General features: G+C 41.7%; 1 protein-coding gene and 1 non-coding gene across 2 annotated transcripts; one reads left to right on the top strand and one right to left on the bottom strand.

The window, feature by feature from the left end:
* NEMP2 (nuclear envelope integral membrane protein 2) lies at positions 1-23,732 on the bottom strand. Its single transcript, XM_021703118.1, has 9 exons — positions 23,624-23,732; positions 14,134-14,249; positions 9,265-9,496; positions 9,066-9,138; positions 7,872-7,965; positions 6,942-7,056; positions 4,878-5,103; positions 1,316-1,492; positions 1-644 (listed from the first exon to the last, which is right to left on the bottom strand). Exons 1-9 carry the CDS (start codon positions 23,730-23,732, stop codon positions 521-523), a joined length of 1,266 nt encoding a protein of 421 aa, XP_021558793.1. The 3' UTR covers positions 1-520.
* On the top strand, positions 15,920-16,023 carry LOC123324501. The gene has a single exon (XR_006539864.1).
* Positions 23,733-26,374: the final 2,642 nt, after the last annotated feature.

The following is a 26,374-nucleotide window of genomic DNA, read 5'->3' on the forward strand; positions in this document are numbered from 1 at the left end:
TTAACTTTGTCTCAATCTTAGATGACCTCAGAATCCCTTTACTGACTAGCATTTATTAGCATCCTGGGGATTATACTTTGGATACATTGGTCCAGCGTATCTCAGATCTCTTCCAGCACTTACACTGATAACATGTAGGAAGAGCAATATCGTCTTTTGACACAAGTTCTGAGGGTTAAGAGAAGATTTAATGTCCTGGTGTTGACAAGGCAGATGTTTGTGTTAACTGGCTCCTTGAAGATCAACATGATTCCCCTGTTCCTAATGAAAATCTTCATTCAAGGAAAGTGGTAATGACTCTCACAGAACCTTGATGGCTACCTATAGTACAATAAGGAGCAGAACTCACAAAGAATGAAAAGTTATCTTCAATATAGTTTAGTTTTCCTTTCCAGTATGACTCCTTCCCATAGTAAATGCTTTTGCCACTGTTCCCTAGAAGAGTTCTGCCCAATGTTAATAGGACCCTTGCCCTTAACCCATTTCCTTGTCCAGAATGAAGTCAATGCACAGGCGGTCATTAGGCAGTCCTCAGGTTAAACAGCTGCTCTTCCAAGAAGGCACCCCCAAAGCCATATTGCTCTTCATGAAGGCTAATTTCTTCAGGTGATAAGTGGCTTCCTCCAAGAACAAAGTCTGCAAATCTAATAAGTATTTTTTTGTTTTAAATAAAGTTAATGTTATCACAGAAAGGTTTATTTGGAAGATAACATGTTCTCTTGCTATTTATCCTCTTTAATTAAATTTGACTTATGGCAATAGAGAACAGCATTTATACACTGGATGTAAAAATGCAACGGCTTATGTGATCCTTCTAGAGATATTCAAGGAAAGAACAGAGAAGCAGCAGACTTACAAGCACCGAGTGCTGCCAAACATACCCACTCCTGTTTTCTAATTCCTTCTCTCTTTTTTATTTGATTCATTATTCATCTGTCATTTCAGTATGTCAATACTTTCCCCCTTCAATGTTTAATTTGAGGGCACTGTTATTTGGATAAAGCTATGACGAAGGCAAAGAAGTAAGGAAAAAGATGTTGGGGCAAAGATGTCTTTCTTGATAAACTTTGAAAAGATCTTCCATAGTGGTAACTTCCCACCTGTAAGTGATCTTTCTGACCTTCCCTATCAAACACGTCAGGTAAGTATCTGTCCTGACATTAGCAGTTCTCTGCAAGTCAGAGCACTGAAGAAAAAGCAGACCCTCCGACAGCCTCCACATTGTTCCTAGTCTGAAGTACGTGTAACAAACTACCACAGTATTTTCACACTCATTCTAACCCACGTTTGGTCCAAGCAGCTGAGCAGGGCTTACTTGTTGGGAGCCTGGAGTCTGGAGACGACCAACCACGCGGGGAAGTCAGGCCTGCGGCAGGCGTGGCGCAGCCCCTCCAGGGCACTGTTCGTTTCCATATCCGCCTGTTCCCTGTACTCGTCTTCAGTAAGATACTTAACCACCAGCTTTTCTGATGTAAACCATTTCTTCATTTTCCTAAAACACGTGGCATGGTTTGCTAGATTCCTGGTCATATTTGACTGCTCAATTCAAACCTTAAGATTTATAAAAAATCATTTCTTAGAAATGAACAGTAATACTTAACTTCCTTGATATCACACCGTACTCTCATGGTTCTTAGCGCGACTGAGGTATATAGAACATGCACAGTCTGGGCCGAACAGTACATTTCCTTTCTTCCTGGACCATCCTAAATTATGTTCCTAGGAATTTGAGGCTCAATTTCTGATAGACATATTAATTGTATTTCTCTTCTCAGTGATTTTTAATTGCACAATCAGACCATTAAAAGTCTGGCTCTTTTATGCCCGGTCTGCTCATTATCTTGGGCACTAATGGAAGCAATTCTTTGAGATGTGGAGACCTGGTAGAATCAATTACCACTTAGTTGCTAGCCCCCCCCCCCAAAAAAGGGAGGATTTGTGGGATATCGCCTCCACCTAGTGGTGGAGATTGACTAATCCTAGAGAGGAGGAGTAATTATTGTACAAGGATGGTTTATGTACAATAATTTATAACTCCTCCTTTGCTACATGCTAAGGGGCTCATACTGGAATTTTTTTTTTCTAATCAGAAAAAGTCCTAAAGAGAAGAATCTCATAAAAATGGCAATGATGATAAGGTATTAACACATATGTTACATTTATCAATGAGTTTTTAAAAATATTCTTGGGTGGTTTAAAATTTAATTTAACCAGAGATTCCCAAACCTACATGAGTATAAGAATTACCAGAAGGTGGTTTAAACATATATTCTCTTGAGGGTTGGGACCTGAAAAACCTTTACACTTTTAAAGATTGTGTGGTGGTGAGGAGTCAGACTGGGGTACCACTGACATTATTTCCTTCTCCTTTTCTGAATACCTAGCCTGGTCTCCCTAGAGGAAAACCTCTGGTCTCTGCACAGAAGACTGGGACACAGTCCTGGCTTTGAGGTTTATCCACTGAGTTGTCAACTGAGGCATTTCCTTAATGGTTCTGAGCCTCACTTTGCTCATATGAACAAAGTGAAAGCAATAACATCTACCTCATGAGGTCACTGTAGGGATTAAATGAGATATTTTATGTAAAGTGTTTAGCACAGTTAGTGGCCTATAGTGAGAGTTCAACAAGGACAATTAAGAGAGTAGCTACCATATACTAGGATATATTCAAACAGCTCTTTGTAAAACTAAAATACTATACAAATCAAGGTATTATTTCTCTGGTTTGTTACTTAACCTATATGTTCCTGTTTTTTCCTGTTGTTCTTCGCGTAATTACTCACTAGCAAAATGAAAAGCTAAGGAAGTTACAAAACATTGTATTAAGTTCATGTTAATAGAATGCACAGCAAGTGCACAGAAGGACCATCATGCAGATAACAGAACACACTTTACATCTGGCAGGGCAGCTGGATGTTTAAAGGCAAAGAGGCCCAAATTCTATCTTGGGTTCCTCAAGCCACAAGCTTGGCGAAGGGCCGGAGGCCTGGGAGATGTGGACTGGCCAGTCTCCTCCTAGCAGAGGGACCTCTGGTAATCCCAGTCACCGTTGGCCTCTCAGGGCAGAGAGCTCTTTGGTAACAGCAGCCCCTCTGACCCAGCCCTGCTGCCTTTCAGTCTTGCCAACATTCTCTGCACAAGGGCCCTGTCCTGTCACTGGTACGTTTTTTTTTTTTTTTTTAAAGATTCTTTATTTATCTATTTGAGAGAGAGAGAATGAGAGACAGAGAGCATGAGAGGGAGGAGGGTCAGAGGGAGAAGCAGACCCCCCGCCGAGCAGGGAGCCCGATGCGGGACTCGATCCCGGGACTCCAGGATCATGACCTGAGCCGAAGGCAGTCGCTTAACCAACTGAGCCACCCAGGCGCCCCTCACTGGTACGTTTTTAACACTGTGACGCGGTTACATGTGCAGTCCCAGATCCATAAACTACCACTTACCAGAGTCTCCTTCCTCTCAGCTAGGTTTGCCTCATAAATATTTATTAACTCCCTCACTGCCTCACTGTCTCACTGCCTGACTCTAGGCCCTCATCACCTCTTGCCTGCATCACCTCTCTCCTGCACCCTCGCGGCCTCCCGGTTATATACACCCTCTGTGCCAGAAGGCAGTTGGGCCACATCCTGCCACCCAGGGAGGTTCATGGTCTCTGCTTTGATCTTGACTATTGAATGTATTTTTACTTTCAGATTAGTTACCAATATTTAAAAATAATAACAATTCACATTCAAATCCATATTCCTAGCTTTTCTAAAAAACAAAACAAAAAAAACAAACAAAAACCAGAAGATCTGGCAAGGCAGGGCCCATATTCCTACATGGCAACAATCAGCTCAAGCTGAGTAGTAACTGCCCCCTTTCTGATGAGGCTGCGCTATAGAATTTCCCACAGTCCTCATGATGGCCCCAACTGCCTTACCCCTGCTCAGCATCACCCACTCAGTACCAGCCCCAAGCAACCGGATTTATAACTCCAGTCTAAGCAGCAGGCAGAGAATGCTGACTGAAATGCATAATGGCTTCTGGCCTCCACTATGTACAGGATCAGACTAGATTCCTTAACACAGCCTGTGATGCCTCCACAACCTTGCTGACGCCCACCTTGCTCACCAGCCTCATGATGCTACCAGACTGGGCCTTCTCCCTGTCAGGAAAGTCCTTTCCACATTTATTCACCTGGCTGTTTTAATTCACGAAGATTCAGCCTAGTAATTTCTTCTTCAGGAACTCTCCTGAACTCTGTGTGCCACAGTCCCTGAACAGGTACATCTTAACACTTCAAAGATACAGAAATGTATGCTGCTGTCTCAACAAGTACACACCAAGGGAAGAAACTATCCCCTTCGTTTGTGCACCTGACACAAAAACAGGTGTTCAACTCAATGACTAAGGAGAGACATAATAAAGCTGTGGCAATAGAAGTTACCTCATTTCTCTTTCTGTATTTTTAAAGGGCTTAAGCCTTAACTTAAAACCTAAAAAAAAGTCCTAAACATAAATAATACCTTTCGATTATTTTTCTAGCTCTATTTCATAAGCACAACAAATACCTTTAAAGCAATCTTGGGCCCTAATCAAAGGAAATGTAGAATGGAAGTAGAAATTTTAGGCAACCCAGAGTGCGCCACTGATTTCAGTGAATTCTGGGTGAGCTGTAATTACCTAGTAATTGGGGGAAGTCTTCTGAAAGATTAATGAAGACTAGAAATGGAGATGGGATTCGATGCTTACGTTCTCTTTCCTCCTCCTCTCTCAAATCTCCAGATGAAATGTAGTTAATTATGAGACAAAATATGACACGTGCAAGAAACTTACCAAAACAGTAAATAAAATCAGAGCTCAAAATGTCCAATTTACAAGGCAAAAAAGATACGCACCACCTCATATAACTGAATGCTTTCAATGGGTAGCGCAGACTCCTGGAGGACAGGATGAGGATCATAAGTGCATATGAGTACTGGGGCACGGTGACCCCACAATAGATCAGGAGCAGGGCGAGGAGCCGCAGTGTCCACGTCAGAAGATTTACATTCCTTTCGTCAACAAGGGGTCCGTGTTTGTAACAAAGAGCAAAGCTGAGAAATCCCACCATTAGGACATAGCCTGTAAAAAAGCAGAAGAACTTGAAAATTTGAACTTGAAAAGTTGTATGAAAAATCCTGGCACAGCCTTGACTTAAGCTAAGAATGTATCAGAAAACCTTCATATTTAGGACTTCTTTTTCTGAAGAAGTAAGATTGAAAAACACATAGAGGGATAGTTATTCCTTCCATGTGAGATACTACACTGCCTTCCGTAATAATTAAGGATATTTAATAATAAATTATTATGATATATATCTGTTTTTTAGTCCAGAGTCCTAGATGGACAAATGTTATCATGGTTGCTTTGGTCAGGATTTAAGCCTCAGCATATGTCACAGTTGGCTACAAACTCTATTTTTTATTTTTACTTTCTAGCTAAAAAAGGAAAATACAGTTTTATAGTGGAGGGATCAGGCTGCACCCGCTAGTGCAGTGCTCAGTTTCTGCGCTAACAACAGTGGGGTAATGAGATATTCTGCATCTCCTGCTGGGATCCAATGTGAAACGCACATCTCCTCTTATGTATTCCACCGAAAGTGTTTCATTCATATCTAAGCAAGCCTCAAGGTCTAATTTCCAGTTCAGAAAATACAGGGGAGAGAGGAGCAAGCTAAATTATACTGCAAAAGAGTAATCAGAGAAATCCAGAAAGTGGGACACTCTATAAGACAACTAGATTGGTCTTTTCAGCATATCGCTATGATGAAAAAAGGAATTGTTATGGATTATAAAAGACTTACAAGACATAGTAGATGCAAAATATGGTTCTGGACTATATCTACCCTTATACAGACCAACCATCAAGGACGCCTATTAAATCTAAACATGACCTAAGTAATTTATGTAATTATTATTTTTTTAGATTTAACAGTTATTTAACTATAGAGGAAAATGCTCTTGTTTTTTAGAGATGCTTATTGAAGTAGTTAGGGGAACATACCATGATATCTATAATTTACTTTAAAAATACTTTATCATAGGGGCGCCTGGGTGGCTCAGTTGGTTAAGCGGGCAACTCTTGATTTCGGCTCAGGTCATGATCTCGGGGTCCTGGGATGGAGCTCTGCAGTTGAGTCCCCTGTCCAGCTGCGTGCTCAAAGAGAGTCTGCTTAAGGATTTCTCTCTTGCCTCTGCCCCTCCCCCTGCCTGTGCACGTTGCACGTACTCTTTCTCTCTCAAATAAATAAATAAATCTTTAAAAAACATTTTTTTTTATCAAAAAAAGGAGAGTGAGCTAAAGACAAAATCTTCAAGGAAAACAAAAAATTGATTGCTTTTGTTTTGGGTGGGCGGACTTCTGTGAGAAATTTGGTGCTAAGGGGTTAGGAGAAAACTGATCCTCCCATTCTCCATTATTTCCCAATTAAAACAAATAAATAATTTTAAAAAGTTGTTTTTGGTTACATGAAATCAGAACAAGTGGTTTCTTAATAGCCTGTTTCTGAAAATTCAAGTTTTCATTAGTCATTTATATTTAGAACTTCTCACCTTTCATGCTGAGTACATTAAGAAAAAGAAAGAGCCACATTTCAGAGAAATTTTTTCATTACAAGTTAGATCTGGTTAGAGCTTAACCACAATTCAATAGCATAAAAGCAGTCAAAAGAGACAAATACTTTTGTGCTCTTTTGATCATTAGTACAGAAAAAGAAAGATGTCATAGGGAAAACAGTCTAAAATGAGATCTAATGAACTGAAATCATCAACTGTGGGAATAAAATAAAATATTTTTAACAGCACTTCTCCTGAGTTCAAAAGGAAAATTTAGATGCCAGAGAGAAACATTTCCAAAGAAGGTCTCCAGTTGTACTTTTCAGCTTTACCAATAATAGGACATATTTTTAAAAAATTACCTACCTAATATATATATTCTGTTTTCATGCCATTGCCACTTCAGATCCTCCATCAATCGGCACACAACATAAACTGAAGCAAACCAACAACCAACCATTAGAGCCCCAAAGGTGCTATACTGTGTGTGGAAGAAAATAAATGACAGCTTTTGGTTCATTCACTCACAAAAATAGGAGTAAACAAATAAACCCTTTGTATTAGAAACTTCTACATCAAATTGCATTGAAGTCAATTCAAGATACTCTCTAGAGTCTTGTTGAAGGTTATGGTCCATGAACCAGCAGCATCAGCATCACCTGGGAGCTTGCTGGAATGCAGACTCTCAGGCCCCATGGCAGAGTCTGAGTCAGAATCTGCATTTCAATAGGATCCTCAGTACATTAAAGTTGGAAAAGCACTGTTTCAAAGAAGAAATTTATCTCGAAATAATGCCGGTGTTGCAAGCTTTAATCAGAGTATCTGCAACATTATCATCATGAACTAATATTTATCCTCAACTAAGTGCAGAGCTCTCTTTCATTAAAGGTGTTTCGGGAACTAATAATAATGAAGACATCCCCAGATGTAGCAATGCAGGTATTCAAGGCCTTGATGGTTCAGCATCACAATATTCCTCAGCTCTGCTAAGACAAGACAAATTTCTACTCAGCATAGGTCAGTCCCCTGCCACTCATAAGAAAACTGTATTACCCAAAAGTAAAAGGGTCTCAAAAAAATTATCATCAAAACTTAATACTTACTTTAGGGTATATATAATAACAAATAAAAATGGAATCTCTAGAAAAAGATACATTTTAAAGTCAGTTTATACAACGCAGAAATACAGTCTGAATTAGGAACTGTCACAATCAATGTGAATTAACTTTGATCAATTTTTCATTTCTATGAGATCATGGTTTCCCTCTTTTATTCATTTATACACAGTATGCCTACCTTAGGAATAAACCTTTTCACCAGCAGCAGGACAAAGACTAAGGTCATTAGAACACCTAGCACGGTCCCAGAAGAGTAAAAGAAAATAGGACTTCTGTCAAGACAAGCAGATAAAAGCCATTTAAATGCTAAGCAGCACTTTCAGTATTAAAACCATGTTTGACCTGACGACAGTAGCCATAAAGAATACTAAGGAGAAAAACTCAGAAGGTAGCTTTAATTACATCCTATACTCTTAAAAAATGAAGCCTGTACTTGAAGTTTATGGTAAATAGCTTGCCACTAACTCAAAACAAAATGTCTGAGTTACCTTCTATGTTTAGAATCTGATGCAAGAGGAATTAGTGAGCACCTAACATGTAGCAGCTGCTGGTCTGCATGCATTCACAACAGCCCTGTGAACCAGCTATCCATGTCTAAGTTTCACAGAGGAGAAAACAAAGGCACCAAAAAGTTAAAGACCATCCCCAAGTGAGTATCTGCCAACTGGAGGATTCAGGCTTGCAGCCTAGTTCCTCTGAGTCCAAGCGTTACTCTTCAGGCTATGTAACTAACATTGGGTTTCTAAAGGCCACGGATTACATTAAACACAATTATACTACGAGAAAGATGAACAATATTAAGAATAGCAAGCTAAGAAGTAAAATATTACTGGAAAAAGACTCCTTTTTCATGAGAGAAGTTGTAATATACAAAATATCAGGATAATATGTTTATCCAAGAGTCAGATACTTGTTAAATTCAACCTTCTGTATCAGAGCCACGAATCTTGGAGACAGCTTGAATCTAATAGAGAGAGCAAGGCATCTGGCATCAGAAAACCTGAGTATAAATCTCAGCCCTAGCAAGAACTAGTCATGTGATGATGAATGTTGGTTTTCTCATCTATAAAGTGAGAACAATAATACAGAGCTTACATAATTGTTAAGAGGATCAGATTTTAAAACTGCATATTAATACATAACAAAATAATGCATGTAAAAGCACTCTGTAATATATACATACATATCATGTGTACTGTTACTAGTTTTTAAAGGCCTTTCAAGCACTATCTTCAGACCTATTGTTTGTAAAACCTAAAGCAAGAACTACAAGCTAGTACAGAAATATTTAGCATAGGGTCAAAATTGTCCTATCCTCTTTTTAAAAGGATAAATGATAATTCACAAAATTAAAGTAAAAATGGATACTTACTGACTCAACGTCTTTGCATAAAAGAAGAGGAAAATGCCTGCCACAAACACAAGGAAGAGTTTGAAATCTACAACTGGAGTAAAAAAGACACACACAACAAAGATTTTGTGTCAATGTAGTTAGTGAAAAAAGAGAAAAGTCAATTTATTGAAATGTCACTCCAGAAAAACTCAATCCAGAAAATCAGAAAAAGACTTACTGTTTCGATTCACACTAATTGTATAGACAAATATCTTCCTGACAGGCTTCACAGAAAAGCACATGGTCTCTCCATATGGATTGATGATTATGGTTATTTCATTAGACTCCTTTGGTGTCCAAAAATTATGAATCATACATTTGATAAAAGATAGAACGGTTTCTGGATACTGACAATTATGTCTTTCTGTGATATATACAATATTGAGCAGGCCTGAACTGGTAATTTTCACCTATAAAATAAGAACAAACAAATCTATAAACACATAAGCTCCTTCTCATAAGCTCCTTAAAATCATGAGCAGAGGAGTAAAGAAAGCCCGAGATAACAGAGTAAAGAACAGACAGTCAGATGTATACAATTCCAGGGATCCCAGCGATGGACCTACAGATTTATGTTTAGTTTGAACATACTGGAGCAGCACAGAGACTTTGCAAAGTGGATGTTTCTTCCCCCAAGTTGTAGGTGATTTAACTCCCTCTTCTAGCAAGTCGTGTGGCCAAGGGACATGGGAAAAAGGATGGCAGAAAGTAATAGGTGGCAAACTACTTGGTTTATAATGGGGTTTATTATCTCTACCATTGTCTACTGTGTTTGAGAAAAAGCACTTCCTCTGGATCAGCTGCGCATATGTAATTCAGGCTTCTCTCCCCACGCCCTCTGAAGAAGAATCCAACCACGGGTCCTATTCAAATCTCACAACAAAGTACTGGCTACAGTACCAAGCAGACAGTGACAATCCAGTCAGTGATCATTAAATGACAATTGTGCTGCTGCCTTTGTCTGTCCCTCTCTATTCATACTCTTCTTTGTTCAAGAGTAAGGTGAGCCAGAAAAGGGGAGTGAGATCACCAGCTCTGAATCTCGGGCATCAGGTGATATAACCCACTACCTACCCTCATTTCTCTTGGATGTTAGCTCCTGGCTCACTATTGCTCTCTCTCTCTATTTCCTGTCATACTTCTCAGGGATTCAATATGCACAATATATACACCAAACTCCTTCCTATACTCTGACTCTCAGCATCTTGAACTCCTCTCCTCTTGTAGTCTTGTCCTCTGCCTGACCTCAGCTAATCACTCCCATGGCCACACGCTGGACCTTGTCATTACCAAACTACAGGCCCTCTACAGGTTGTTTCATGCATCCCACTGGCTGACCACCAACTCCTACCTTTCCAGCATGCCCCTTATAGGACCCTGAACCCAGGAAGCCTTTGACCCCACCATGGATCAAGCATTTTTCCCCTGCTCCTCACCCCTTTGACGTCCTTAGCCCCTTCTTATCCAGCTAAATTCCATGATCAATGATTATAAATCATTCCCTTGCATGTAGCCCTGACTCCTTTGCGCTGTTCTTGCTTTGTCACACCCACCTGCAAAATTCAACTCTCCACCCATTCCACTCTTGCATTTTCACCACCAAATGGTGCTAGATAGACACACAGCTGTCTGACTACACGCCCCTGAGTGTGAAACTGAAATGGGACCTGAAGCTACAGGCGATCATACCACACATTCCTATTTACTCTCCACTCTCTTCAACAAAGATTTCACAGCTTTTCTTTCCTTAATACCAACACCTCCTCCTCATCCTCACTCTTGGCTGAAAATGGAAGAAAACGATGTCAACAGGCTCCTATCCCATTACCCAACCACCGGTGGGCACCTGCAGGCACGTGCTCTGCTTCCTGCCTGTGGGGAGGAATTTTCTGCCACACAGGAGATTTAAAGGAGATTCTAAGGGCACTGAATCAGATCCACCTTTGTCTACTCAAGGACATCCTAATACTTCTTCCCTCTCTATTGGACCATCCTATTGATGTGGGAAACAAAGGCAAAAGAAAAATTAAGTTTCCTTTCTACCTATAGCCCACTGATAAGTCCTTGAAACAGGGAGAGTGACATTCCTCTAGAAACTCAGCTGCCTCAATGTTAATACTTTGCTAAGGGCAAAAGGCAATCTTAGCCCAACCCCCAGGATCCTGTAAGTCTATTTTAACATATAAAAATTCCTTTGGAAACTTCCTTTATCTCTACCGCCCAAGATACATGTCGGCAATCATCCCCCAAGCATATGACCCACCAATACACATCTGAAGGGTCTCATGATTCAGGTTTTATTAGTCAGTAATAAATGACCTTTTCCCAACAATAGCTAGCCCTCTCAAGGTCCTGGAAACCTTGCTTCCAAAATTCCTTAGAGACTTACGCTACCCCTAACTCCCTCCCAACTTCAGAGTATATAATGAGCCACTGCTCATGATCTCAGTGCAGCTCTTTCTGCCCATGGTCCTGTCCCCATACTTTAATGAACTCACCTTTTGCACCAAAGATGTCTCAAGAATTCTTTCTTGGCTGTTAACTTCAAACCTTAACATCTTTCCTACATCACTATCAGCATACAAACATGCTGATACTTTTCCCATTGGTGGGGGGGGGGGGAAGCCTTCTTTTGACTTTACTTTCCCCTCCAACTATCCCCTTGCTTCCCATTGCAAACAAATTCTTTTAAAAAGTTGCCCATACCTGCAATCTTCAGTTCTTTTCCTCCCATTCTCTCTTTAACCCTCTTCAATCATGGAGTGTTTCATTCCCAACAGGCTGTCCCTGACAAGGTCACCAGTGGCCTCCATGTTGCTAAATCAAATGGCCAATTCATTCTCAGTCATCGTATTTGATCCATCAACAGCATTTAGCACTGCTGATCATTCCCTTCTCCTTGTAACACCTTCTTCCTGCAGCTTCCTGGACATCTTCACTTGTGCTCCTTCTCTCTCTCCTCTGCTGGCTCCTTCCTCCTCCCTATATATAAGACTGACCCAAGGCTCATCTATTGGTCCTCCATCTAAACTCACTCCTTAGCACTGTCTATAAACATGCATTGCTGCTTCATTTTGCAGACAGAAACACAGGAAAGACATAGAATCTAGTAAGACTGACTACCCACAAGGGCTTGGTAGGAATGGATAGAGGAATGAGGGGGCGTGACACTTCTCTGAGAATACTTCTGCACAGAGTTGTGATTTAAAACCATATTAATACCGTACCTACTAATAAATGATAATAAGATCAACTAAGATAGGGAAAAACCCTGGGAAAACAAATAAAAACAAATATATTTCAAATGGAAATGGAAACAAATAAAACCCAATATATTTCAAATGAATAATATAACCATATTAAAGGAGGGTGTGTGGGAATAAATTAACCTAATTCTGGAGCACAGTATTTAGACTATATACTCTTAAACTAGAGGTAAAACACACTCTAAACAAATATTGACAAATAAATAATAAACAAATTATTATTCTAGCATTAGACAAATAAATCAATATATTGAGAATAATGAAAACCAGTTTCCCCCATCAGAGAAAAAAGTTACAAATATGGCAAGGAGAGAGATTAGAATGAACCCAGTAGTATGGAAGATATCAGAACCCATGTTTCTCAACAGATGGAGAGACAGAAATAGATATGTGCACAGGTGTATGGGTGTGTATGTTTCTGTGTCTACACATATGACAATGGTATCCCAGCACTAATAAACACACCTAACTCTGAATGCTCCTTGAAAAAATGTATGATTCCAGAGCTGGGTTTAAGAAATTATAAGATAAGCCTGGAACATCTTGTTTGCCAGAAGATGCTCAAATGATAGGTACAAATTAAAAGGACACGTGAGCTACTCTGAAGGTGCTCCTACTGGCCAAATCTAGGACAATCTGAATGTCAAAATAAATAATGAGGTAATGGATTATAATCCACTGAATCAATTTGCAATCTGTAATACTATGTGGATATAAATAAACTGGAGGAGGAAAAACTCCTCCTTATTGAAGACTGCTGATGAATGTAGAAAGAATAATGGAATTAGAAAATGACCATTTGATAAAAATCATGATGATAATTGATTCATGCAAGCATCATCAATGGATGATAAAACTAGGGAGTGAAAGTTTGATGAGGAAAAGGATATCTACATAGTTTCAAATTACCTCCTCAAAATACTTATTACAAAGGGCAAGATGGTCACTTTACAGTGGTAAAATTGTAAATTGCCAGATACCACCTTAACCAGGTGATCAAAGTGGTGTATATTATCAGTAATAGTACATATCAACATCATGTGCCTTCTGATATGCTGTCCTATCTTTTCCTTCAGCCTAGAATACACTCTCTTGGCATATTATCTTGGTAACTCACTAACTTCATTAAAATCTTTCTCAACTATCACCCTGACCACTCTTTTTATACTGTAACTTGCTCCCCACCTCCCGCATTCCACCTACTTTACATTTTCTTTTTTCATAGCACTTACTTGTTTTATAATTTTCTTCTCTATTACATTTATGGCCTATCCCCTACCCCTAGGAGTATAAACATCACAGGAGCTGGGATCTGTTTTAGGATCCTAAGATATGGATGTATCCTAAGAGCCTATAATAGTAGTTCCTGGCACTTAGCAAGTGCTTAATAAATATATTAAGTGCTGAATGAAGGAAGGTACTAGGCTACTGAGATTAACTATTATCTTGGCCATACCTGGGATCAGAGAGCAGTTGGGACAGCAATTATTTTAGAAAGTAGGAGAGAGGGTGTTGTCTTGAGTTGTGTCTGAACAGCAAGTACACTGTGCTCACTTAGATACCATATTTATTTGGAGTGGTTTGGAGAAGGGCTGACAGAAAGTATGAAGAGTTAATGTTCCCTTCCACACGTCCCTTTCCCTTGGGCCACTCTATGTGATTCCCAAATCAGCTTTCATACTGATACACTGCTTTGTGTCATATAAAAGCTATTTTTTATTCTTGAAATAGTACATTTTAATTCTCAGTTCCTAAGACATGATTTAAATGCAGGCTCTTACCTGTATAGTTGACCACATGTATTTCCACTCCACTTGGGAATTTTGATTGTAGCAATAACAGTCTGAGTTAGAAGTTTTAATAAAATCCATTTCCTTCAGAGCTTTACACCTTGGAACTGAGAGATGGAAAAGAGAATATATTTCCTAAAAATATTTAAGTTCCCAGAATCTTATCTTTTTTTTTCTTTTTTATGCACAAAAATAATGCTATTTTTACATTCTCTAACCAATGAATTCTTCTACATGGTAATTATAGTCCCTCAGTCTTTCCAACCCACAGAAGACAGACAAAAAATTACAGTCTAGTGTCAATACTCTTATGATATATGGAAGGCACTGTAAGAACACAGAGAACAGGTACTTCAATCTTGAAGTAAAGGGCAAGAATTGGGGGCAGCTTCTAGAAAAGAGGAAATGTGAGTTGAGTACTGAAGGATAAGTCGGAGGCAACGAGACAGAGAAGACAGGTTAGAGGGTGGCAAGTATGTACAAAACCACAGAGATGAGGGAAATCACAGAAGTGGTTCAGTCATTCACTGAGGATGGAGTGTGGGGAATACATGAGGACCTTTCAACATCTGCAGTAGAGAGGTAAGCAGTGGTTACCACTTTAAGGAGTATGGACTTCACGCTGAAAGCAGAGCACTGAAGCATTTTACATAAGTATCAAAGTCTCAGCAGGAAACTGCTGACACTCCAAAGGGTTTCACTGAAGAGTTCAGTGAGGATGTGGACAGAGTTAAGGCATTAACACTGTAAACTAAGGCACCATGAACTTCCTAGACATCAACAACAGCCGGAAGCCTTTAACATCCCTAGGCCTGAAACGGCAAAGGTAGGACTCGATGTTATTGGAGCTACTGAAGCCCGGGGGACAGTCTAATGGGATGCAATCCTTGCCAAAATGTAGGATGGTGGGATGAAGGTATGACTACTTCAACCTCTCTCTCCTGCCCTCCCATCAGGGCCTCTCACTGGCCAAACCCAATGGGAACCAAAGGGCAAACAAGCCCAGGTGATACAGTCCACCGATGCCAGCTTCCAGGCACCGAGCCGGGAAAGGAAGGAAAGAGAATGGATCTGTGGGAACAAACAGAGAATAACCAGTTTAATAGGGAAACAATAGGTACACAGTTGTGTTTTAGAAAAAGCATTCTATAAGCAACGTGCAATTTTAGAGGTGAAGAAGACTGAAAATAGAAGAACCACTGAGGAGGCTACTGAAGCAATCTTAGCAAGAAATGAACTAGGTAGGAGGGATTAAAGACCACTTACGACTGGGATCAACAGACTTTGGAGATTCACTAGATGAGGGAGAGCAAGAAGATGACATGAAAGTTCCGGTAAGTGGAGAGATGGTGAGGCCCTTCACCCAGATAAGGAACACTGGAGAAGATGCAAACTTATGCAGGGAGAGGGGGATGAGTTCCATCTGGGACATAACTGAGTTTTGGTTGTGGGACTAAGTGAAGATGGATAGGTCTGCAGCACAGGAGAAATTTGGAGACAGAAGTAGATACATATGTGTGTCTGTGTCTGTGTCTGTGTGTATAAATATATGTGCATTTGTGTGTTATATGTAACATAAAAGTAATATATAACACAACATGACACATATATAATATATATTATATATACATATAATATACATATACATACATATAATATACAGAGGAGGAGAGACAGGTGCTTCATTAGAGGGTAGATAGCATAAGAAAATTGTAAAGTAATGGGATTGATTTTATTCTGTGGCTGCCTCTGTATCTGAATTTAAAATGAAGTGAGATGCCCTTTTCTCCTCAGTCAGTGCTGAAGGCCAAGATCCGCCCTTGAGGATGGCTGTCAGGGCTGCCACACGCTGGCAGGCTTGTTTTCCTGCCTCAGACATCTGTAGTTGCAAGTTTCCTGCCTCTAGCTCTCCTTGGGTAGTGCCGGGCTCTCAGGAGCTGATCCTGGCCTGCGTTGCCCCACAAGTAGCTTGGCCCCCAGCCTGCCCCACAGGCAATGCGTAACAAACACACCTAAACACATAGTCATCTACCACAAAGAGGCCTGTGAGCGAGTGCAGTCTCTCACCTCCTGCCCTCCTACTAAACAATGGCTTTGGCCCCTGGGCATATCATTGGAGGAGAAGAGGGAGTCCAAAAGTGGGGAATTCTGTGGCGGAAGGGGCATCCGAGGCCACCTAACTCATTGCTCCCTGCCTGGATTCGTTCGGGTACCAGCCAGGCCGCTCCATCCATCTCCTCAGAGGCGTGTCTCCCACATAGGATGCCCTACAGGACCGTGAGGTGCGGGGTGGTGAGGAAGAGCCGTGAGTGGGTGCTGGAGGAGGCAGAGCTCCGCAGGCGTCAGGGCGAGGAGGTCAGACCCGACACTTGGTACAGCGGCCGCAAGCACGAGCCCCGCTCCTAAGGGGTTAGCTTTATCGAACCGACAGCTCCGGCTCCACACAGTTGCAAGGGGCAAGTGTTCTATGTTGAAGTGCTTACTTCCATCAGCTCACAAAATCAGGTTTTAGAAAAGTTTTCAAGTGCTGTTTTCCTTCACTAACAAAAGTTCTGAAAGCATCTTATTTTGTTCTAAAAGCAATAAATCACTTTCTGTGAGGGAAAAAAAAATAAAGTGAACTGAGATGAAAGTCATAAATTCTTCTGGATCCAGGATTGGGTGTCACCACCACATCTGTCAATAGGAAACAGGCACAGAGAATGCTATGGGCACAAAGAGAAATGGGCCTTATGCCCATCCCCCATCTCCTCCAAGGAAAGCGTGGTCAGCTGCTCCAGAAAAACCTGCAATGAAGCTAGAACAACCTGCTACACCAAAGTTGGGGAAAGACTGAGTAACTAGTAACTAGTCAACAATTACATCCATTTAGGGAATAATATTGAATAAGCCCACATAGGTCCATGTCCTAGCTAGAAGCATCCTAAGCATTCAACTGGAGAAAGTGAAGACAGACTTGGGGAGAAGACAGCAGAGAATACCCACCGATGTAACTGCATAAAAGTCACGAAGCTACACAAAGCAGGAAAGTCACATGAGAATCCAGTAATTTCCATTGTGACACTGTCAGATCATTTAATCTTTACTCTTAAATTGTGAGGAAATGCATATATTTTTTTAATATACCAACAAATTTGCTGAGTCTGAGAGACTGAGATGCAAATACAAGATTCTAAGAGACAGGTCTCAAAAAGGCATGTGAAGGAAGGTCTAGAGGCGCTCTGCTAGATACAGGATACTAAAAATTAAAAATGCATCCCCCCGCATGGCCTGTTTATATACAAGACCAAAAGGAGAATGCAGAACCAGTGTGACCACACAAAGCAACCAACGCTGAAGCGAATTCTTGGGTATATCTGAGATGCAAATGACTCCTGGCCACAGGCTACACAGGGGAGAGGGCACTCCTGGACATCCAAGGGCTGGCAGCTAGTTGTAGAAAAGACAATGTCAAAGGCAGTGTAGAACCTGGGAGCACCTGAGCAACTAAAGCACAGTAAAAGCCTTCAGCTAATGAGAGCAGAGGTAGGATAGGAAGGAAGGCTGTGGACCGGTCTTCTGGTATCCCATGTTCTGCCTCTGCAGAGTCTCCTGTGGTGTCTCCGAGCAGGAACAGGGCTACACCAGGTGGCGAGAGTTGACAACTTTACACTGGGGGTCCTCAATAAAAGAGAGGAATTCCTATTGTTGGAAAGGGAATGCATTCCAACAGGACAGGGAAAGGGGGGAGGCCTCACGTCCACAGACCCCAGCAGCCTCAGACCACTGTAAGAACATTAACTTCCAGCCAGTTCTCTCTTCAGGTTTACTCCTAATACCACACTTGTGCTCAATGCTGGACACCTTTTTTTAAGGGTGGCCGCAGGGCTACTCCCCGCATCGCCTCTCCTAGTGGGCTCCTCTACTTCGAGAAATCAATCCCCATAAGAACAGTGAACTACTCCTCTTGTTAGTGGTGTGACGGAATATCCTCTTTCTGGGACCTGAACTTTGCAAACAAATGCTGCCTTCCAATGAGTTTTTTTTCCACTTGGTCCTAAAACTATCTCCTAAGTCATTTGATATCTGTAACTCTTAAGAGCAAGATGGTGTACTTTAAGTATAGTGCAATAATTTGAATTTAGAAGTAAATGCTTCTCTGTGATCCAAGCCAGTCTCCTTGCACTTGGATTACTGTAATAGCCTTTTAGCTGGTTTCCCTGCTTCCAGAATTGCCCCTACAATGTTCCCCTGCAACCCATTCTCCAATCAGCATATAGATCTTTTAAAAACATCAATCAGAGCACATCATTTACCTGCTCAAAACTGATTACTTCACACTGCACCCATAATAAAATCCTTCCTCCCTTCCAAGGACCTAGTACCTCTGACATTCTCTCCTCTACTCTTCCTTCTCTCAGCTCCTCAGGCCACACCAGCCCTCCCATCCTCAAGATGCTGAGACATTCCTGCCTCAAGTTTTCCTACTTGCTGATTCCTTGACCTGCAATCTGCTCTCTCCAGATTTTGGCAGAGTTTGCTCCTTCTGATAATTTAGGTTTGCCCAAACGTCACCTTCTCAGGAAGGCCTTCTCTGACCCTACTGTCTAAAATGGCACACTCCAACCCCTTTCACCCACTTTCTTCTCACTCTGCTTTATTTTTTCCTCATATTATTATTAGTTTATATTCTGTCTCTCCATAAAACTAGGGACAGCATGTTCATTACCGTAACCCCAGCCTTTAAATATCTGTCTTTTGTATGTGTGTTATAAGTTGAGAGGATTAGTGGGTTATTTGGGCATGCATAACCGAGACAATGAAAGCCTAGCCAATCTTTGTAAAAGGCTGCTCAGTACCAGTCAGCATCATAAAAGGAGGTGCACTCTGCCCCCCCCCCTTGAAGCAACCTGATGTAATCAGATACCCTATCCAGCCTGTGTCACATCCCACCTACAGAGCCCACAGGCTACATCTCCCCCTCACCCTACTCCATCATCAATATACCTTAACTACAGAGTTGAAAGCTGTAATCCTGAAGATCCCTTGGGCTAGGGACCTTCTTCTTTATCCTCCCCGGACACAGAAGGGCAGAGAGAAGCAAGAGACAAGAAGCTTGTTTTTGTTTTACTCATATATAGTACATCAGTGTATTCTGCATAAGGGACCTCTCAGTTAGAAGAAAGGAACTTGCTCTGAATTTCTCCTCGGTCCTCTACAGGATTAAGTAAAGTACAAATGGAGGTAGGCTGCTCTGATATTGATACCTATGGAAACACTACTAAAGGCATGTTGTAAAGTGTTCCCCCTGGAATTCTCCAGAGTGGCCTCTGGCTTTTGAGGTGAAGTTGTTGTCAGCTTTACACAATACATGAGACATAACAGACAAGGTATTAGCATTTCATGGTGTCCTCTGGTTACCCTCATTGTTATTAACTTTCTTCAGAGATGAATTTCATTCAATCCACACAAGAACTCCTAAATATCCAAGGAACTAGAAATTCACAGCCACAAGAAACTACAGATCTAGCTTCATGTGAGTTCATATAAACCTTAAGCCATGGGCTAGTTGGGCTAAGCACAAGACAGTGACTGCAACAATCAAGACTGTTATCTAGGCTTCTTCTAGAGACATTTTATTATTCAATTTCTACTTCCTCCATCTCAACCTAAGGGTGGGAAATAGAAGATGTAGCCAGCTGGACTGCTTATCTGAACTCTATCAGCTGTTCAAGCCCTGAAGTCTGGGAAGCTGCCTGCATGTCTGCAGGGGTCATTTACTCACATGACCTCAGTCTTCGCTGGTTCATCCTGCTAAGATGGAACTTCCTGGAGGTAGATGTAGGCAAACCCAAAGATATCACAATGATATCAACAAAATCCCCTCACAGTGCAATCTAGAAAACAGAAGGGAATTTCTAGGGATTCAGAAAAATGTACTAATAATCATTCATCTGATCAGAAGAAAACAATACCTGCCTAGGGACAGCTACTGCTTCCACGTGAGGTCGGATATGTTTCCACCCTAGAAGGTGCCCCATAACCTAGGTATTCACTTCCTCAAACCTGATCCCAGAAAGATCTGTAAGTGTAGGCTAACCCAGCTCTGCCTCATCTCCTAAGCACCTAGGTATATCTGCAGGACCAGTCCTGACAAGGCTGCATCTCTAAGCCATGAAAGGATCATCACCTTCTGTAACTCCCTGCAGTCTCAGAAGGTTCTCTTGATTCTGCAATAAACCTGACTTCTGACTTTCTGTACAATTATGCCCAAACTGCTAAGACAAAGCACAACTATTTATATTACCAAAGGATTAGAGTCAGGGTTACCTTACCCAATGAGATTCCTTAGTTCATTTTAAATAGCACTCAATTTATAAATATTCAATTAATCGAATTTTAAGACTACATAGCTTATATAAAAAAGGGACACATGCGGGGCGCCTGGGTGGCTCAGTCGTTAAGTGTCTGCCTTCGGCTCAGGTCATGATCCCAGGGTTCTGGGATCGAGCCCCGCATCGGGCTCCCTGCTCCGCGGGAAGCCTGCTTCTCCCTCTCCCACTCCCCCTGCTTGTGTTCCTGCTCTCACTATCTCTCACTATCTCTCTCTGTCAAACAAATAAAATCTTTAAAAAAAAAAAAGGGGGACACATGGGTTATCACCTGCTTTAACTAATAAATTACATTTAAAATTACTCCTTTGTACCGCTTTTGTCATTTATTAGTTTTCCTAAATGTAAAAGGATATATTTAAGTTAAAGAATTTAGTCATACATAAGGTAAAAATATTCAGTCAAAACTTCAGAAAAGGGCAGGTAATACTTAAATCTACTTACAGAATATGCTAAAAATAAAAAGCACAAACACTCCTCAAATCTTAGCAGATCTTAAACAACCTCTAACAAAAATATTTCAGCAATGTTCCTTCTAAAAATTTAACCTTTACATGGCCCTCATATGGGAAGAAAATATCTTCAGATGAAACTATAATAGAATAATAAAATGACTTATTAAATTAGACTGCCATTTTCTCCATTTGGCCTATTACTGCTTTTCTTTGGGGACAAGGAGAGGGAAAAAAATAAAAACAGAAAGCAAAAACCGACAAAACTTAGCTCCTGAAAGTGCAAAGGAAGGATTTTTCTAGGTATTATTTGTAAATTTGCATTTTCAAAGGAGTTAGCATGGAGCACCAAAGTTAGATGGTAACTTTTCTATTAACGCTAGTTTTTTTAGCCAGACTTAAATATAAATCTTGATTTTTGTTTCTCCAAGGATGTGCACAGAGAATGAATCTGAAATTAGCACATGCTGATGCAAATTCAGACTGATTTTAACTTCAAGGACTGATTTTTCTTCTCCATAGATGAATGTGAAAGCTGTGGTTTTCAAATGGCCTATCGCTACATAGTTCGAGCCTGGGAATTCAATGCAGTGGCCTCTACTACATCCTAAGACAACACATGGTTACTAGGGTCCTCTCCCCTTGGCTGCAAACTATGAATAATAACTCTTCCTTTTAGCCAGCCAACTACCTGCCTCTCCTGTGTCACTTGCCTCTGACTTTCCTCCAAATAGGATGACAGAAAGCTGGCCTGGCTCTGGATGTTCTCTATTTTATGGAAGGGTGTGTGCATTCAAGAAAGAATTTTACAACAGTTAAGTATCATCTAATCCAAGCTTCTCATGTTATAAATGGGCCCTATTATGAAAGGAAGTACCAGCTGTTTGATCTCAGTTCATAAAACCACTTTTAGAGCAGCAATGTTCCTTAGACCTAATCTAGTCCAGAGGTTCCAATGTGGTGTCACTGGGACACCACAGGATCTCCACAGCCTGTCCCATAAAGCATATCTGGAATGGCAAGAGTTGCTATAAGGCTACATAAGTTGCCATTTTTCTTAGCTCTGGGCTAGAAATTTATCAACTCAGTGTACATCCTGCATGTCTTGGGCAGAACAGTAGTTCTGATAAGCATTTATGTAGCTCTCTGGTTAACAAAATAGAAGAAGTCATAGTTAACACTAAATGTTGTAACACAAACATGAGAAATATTGGGTTAACAGAAGGAAATAAAAAGGTGAGGAAAATACTGGAAACCACTCCGCAACAGAACAACTTTATTTTACTGACCAGAAAACCATGGCCCATAAAGATTATGTACCCGGACCAAGGTAATTCTACAAGTGGGTGGGGGCATGTAATGAATGTCTAGAAGTCAGGGTTCTGGGTGTTGGTCCAGGGCTACTTACAATTTTCTGGCTGCTGCCATGCTCAGAAACCCTCCTTCTTAGACCCATCTGTAATTTACTTTCTCATCAGTATAGACTGGTTACATTTCTCCCTACTAAGCTTGCCTTTCCTCGTCTATAAAATGGGTATGTTAATGGTACTTACCCTCAGAGGGCTATTATAGGTATTAAATAAATAATTTAAAGCACTTTTAACATTGCCTAGCACTTAGTAAACACCCAACAAATGTCTGTTCAATGAAAACTGGTATAGAACAGTTCTCCAAAGTGTAACTCACTGCAAGATTCCCATGAGTTGGCAGCTCTGGCCGAATCTGATCGTTGTCTTCATCCTTAGACAAAGAACCCTGATTTCACTGGAGGAGGTGCTATGCCCAGCATAAAAGACCACACTTGCTTGCCTCCCTTGCAAACAGAGGTGGCCAATGAGATGAAGAGAAGTTGGTGGACAAAAACTCCAGGAAATTTTTTAAAGGATTTCATGGGGGGGGGGGGGGGTTGTTGCAGAAACGTTAACGTCTTAGCATATTAGTAGCAGTTCTGGAGTTAGAACTCCTGACTCCTCCTTCTGTGCCAAGATCTTGAGAGCACTCCACGTATAGGCCATAACAACCCTATGAGCAGCTACCATTTCTTGTTTCCTGTGCAACACTGTGCACACGTTAAACATTGCAACAGTCCTGTCAGATATTATCTGTTTTATATGTGACCAGTAGAGTGACTTGGTCAGGGGCCCGGGGATTTCGGTCTAACTCTAAAGCCAAAGCTCATACCCTCTCTTGTCTTGAGTCCAAAGTAATAGCTATAGAAATAGTGAGGTTTTCAACATAAATTGATGTACCATACAAAAGTCCTGTGTTGAAAGTCGGGAGACTTTCGGGTGACTAGCTGTGTGACCTCAGACAAATCAAACCACGTGAGGGCTTTGGTTGCTGCTTCTGTAAACGAGGGAACCGGGCCAGACTCTGAACTTTGCGGTTGCTTCTACTAAAATCATAAAAATGTCCAAGTGCCACCAAAGAGACCAGGAAGCCCAAGTAGGCGGAAAGGGAGGTTGGGCCTGCCGCGGGTGCCGGCGGCGCCCGCGGGGTAAGCCTGAGGGAGCGAGGCAGCGCCCAGCCGGCTCCCTGCTTCTCGCCGCCGCCGGGGCGCAGGCAGAGCGTCGGCGGGGCGCCGGGCAAGCGGGAGAGCGCAGGGAGCCGGCAGCTGGTGCGCGCGGGCGCGTGCCCGCCGCCGGAGCCCACGGTTACCTGACAACGCCGCCGCCGCCTCCTCCTCTCCGCGCACAGCGCCTGCGGGCAGTGTGGACAATGGCGGCAGCCACAGCAGCAGCCACCACCGCCCCGGGGGCGGCCGCATCCTGCCCCGGGACCAGCTCCGCGCCGCTCAGCCGCGGCCCGAGCCTTTGGGGGCCCGTTCGGCTGTTAGTAGCAGAAATGGCGCGGGGTCTACGAGGAGGATGAGGGGGCGGCGAGATCCGCACGCGGGAAAGGCGGAGGCCCCGCCTTCCCGGCGCGGAGGAAGAGTCGGCACGAAGCTTCTGCCTTAGCCGTCGGCTGTAGGGCACGGCTGGCCCAGGCCCGTGGGGCTCCCGGTAGCCCTCTCGCGGCCTCTCCCGGCCCCTCCGGGCCTCAGGGCTTCCGGGTCTCGTCTTTTCCTGAGGCGGTTGGGCCGCCCAGTCCCGTCAGTCTCTGGGCCAGGGTGGAAATTGTGGGAGGTAGGGGCCACTCTTCCGTGAATTTGCCTAAAACTTCCTTGACCCGTGTGTGACCTGCGGGGTTTTAGGGCTCAGTTCTCAGAGGTCTCTTGGGTGATTCTCTATGAAGGGGAAGACCTTTCAGGAACCCCCTTTTTTTACAAATAAAAGTTTATTTTTCCTTTTTTTCATTTTCCTTTTTGTTTGTAACAATAACAAACTGGCAATTTAGTTGCTTAAGTAATACTGACTTGTATGTCTAAGCTCCTAAACACACTTTTCAGTATAAGGAGGCTGTAAAACGTTACATCACCAATATTACATGTCTTAAAATTAGCTTGCATTAAAGAAAAGAAAACTACAGGAAACTGGTGGTTGCCAGAGGGGGTGGGGGAAGGTGGGCAAAATGGCAAAGGGGGTCAAAAAGTACAAACTTACAATTATAAATAAGTTCTGGTGATGTAATGTACAGTATGATGACTAAAGTTAACAATACTGTAATGTATATTTGAAAAGTTGCTAAGAGTAGATCATAAAAGTTCTCATACACAAAAAATGTTGTAATTATGTGAGGTGATGGATCTTAATTTATTGTAATGATTATTTTGCAATATATACATATATCATGTTGTACACCTAAAACGAACACAATGTTATATGTCAGTTATTATCTCAATAAAACTGGAAAAAAATATCTTGGTGGCCTTTATATTGATAATTAGTATAGAACTTGCAGACTTAAGTAAATTATATTGCCTTTTTTTTTTTTTTAAAGAACAGATCTTCCTCAGGCCCTGAAAACCCATTAATGTGATTCAATATTTCATACTAAACATTTACTAGAACAAAAGTTCATTTCCTCTTTTCTAATTCTGGTCTTCTGCTTAGGTACCTCAGAGAAGCCAATTATGACAGAAATCATCCTCTAAAAATAACTCAGCTTCATTTTCCCCAAAGGTATGAGTAGGACTCACTAACTAGACTTTCCCTGACTTCAAAGTAAGGTTTAACCAATTGTCCTCAAATACCTGGCACCATGTGTACACCCATAGATGGTTCTGGAAGTTCAGAAATCTCCTTATAAGGAACTCTTCAAGGGGATGAGTTTTACAAATAAACTATTAAACTTCCACCTTGTCTGCCCTGAAGTCTGTCTCCAGAGAAACAGCAGAGCTCTTGATCCAAGTGTGAGGTGTGCACTTGCTTCTTGCACAACAGCTTTTTTCCTAACCACATTCATTTTGATTTAGCTTAATTTTGAATGGCATGATGAAAAGTAGCTAAAAGAAACAGGAAGCTTCTTGAAAGATAAATGTGTTTTCCTGCAGCAGTATCTGGTAAAGAGCAGGCAGCAATATAATAAATTCATATTTAAATTGCTATTCATGTAGCATATCTTTAGTAAATATCTGTAAAGAAGCTAAGTCAAAATACCACATTCCTCTCTATAGAATAGTAGTATTTTTCCAGAGATAATAAGAATCTTGGAAGGTGGTAGTTGTCACTGTGGGACAATCATGAGACCTCACCTAACTTCCCAAAAACTTTCTCTGATATGAAAACCTTAAGCTGTTGGGAAGGAGCATAAAACACTACTACCACAGGGCCATGGCAAAGACTCTTATTTCTGGTGGAGAGATAGAAGTGCAAACTCTCTGCCCCTGGGGGAGCAGCAGGAAACACTGGGGTTTAGGGTCCTGAACTGAAATGACAGAGTAGAGGTTGGCAACTTCTGGGAAACCCTCTTTTATTGAAGACATACCACAGAAACAAGGCAGGATTTGTCAGCAATGGGTAAAGGGGGAAGAAATACTGAGAAAGCCCTACCTCTAAGGCTCAGGTACACAGGACTTGCCTAAGACCAAAGCTGACCAGGAGATAGGAGAAACCCTCTTGCTCCACCACAAGCCAAGCACTAGCAACAAGCAACCCTACCCTGTACTGAGGAGGAAAAAGAATGTGGAGAGAGATCCCTCTTTAATACAGACATGCAAGAACTGCTGAAAGCTAAGGGACACTAAGAAAAACTCTCAGCACTCCAGTTTCCACACTAAGAACAAGGTAATAGCACAAAAATTAAAATCCTAGGGTACGGGGTGGCTGGGTGGCTCAGTTGATTAAGCGTCTGCCTTCAGCTCAGGTCATGATCCTGGAGTCCTGGGATTGAGCCCCAGCTCCCTGCTTAGCCGGGAGTCTGCTTCTCCCTCTCCCTCTGCCCCTCCCCACTGCTTGTGCACACAAACACTCTCTCTCTGTCAAATAAATGAATAAATCTTTTTTTAAAAAATCCTGTGGTACACCAAAG

This window comes from Neomonachus schauinslandi, chromosome 3, assembly GCF_002201575.2.
Source record: "Neomonachus schauinslandi chromosome 3, ASM220157v2, whole genome shotgun sequence".
Lineage (NCBI taxonomy): Eukaryota > Metazoa > Chordata > Mammalia > Carnivora > Phocidae > Neomonachus > Neomonachus schauinslandi.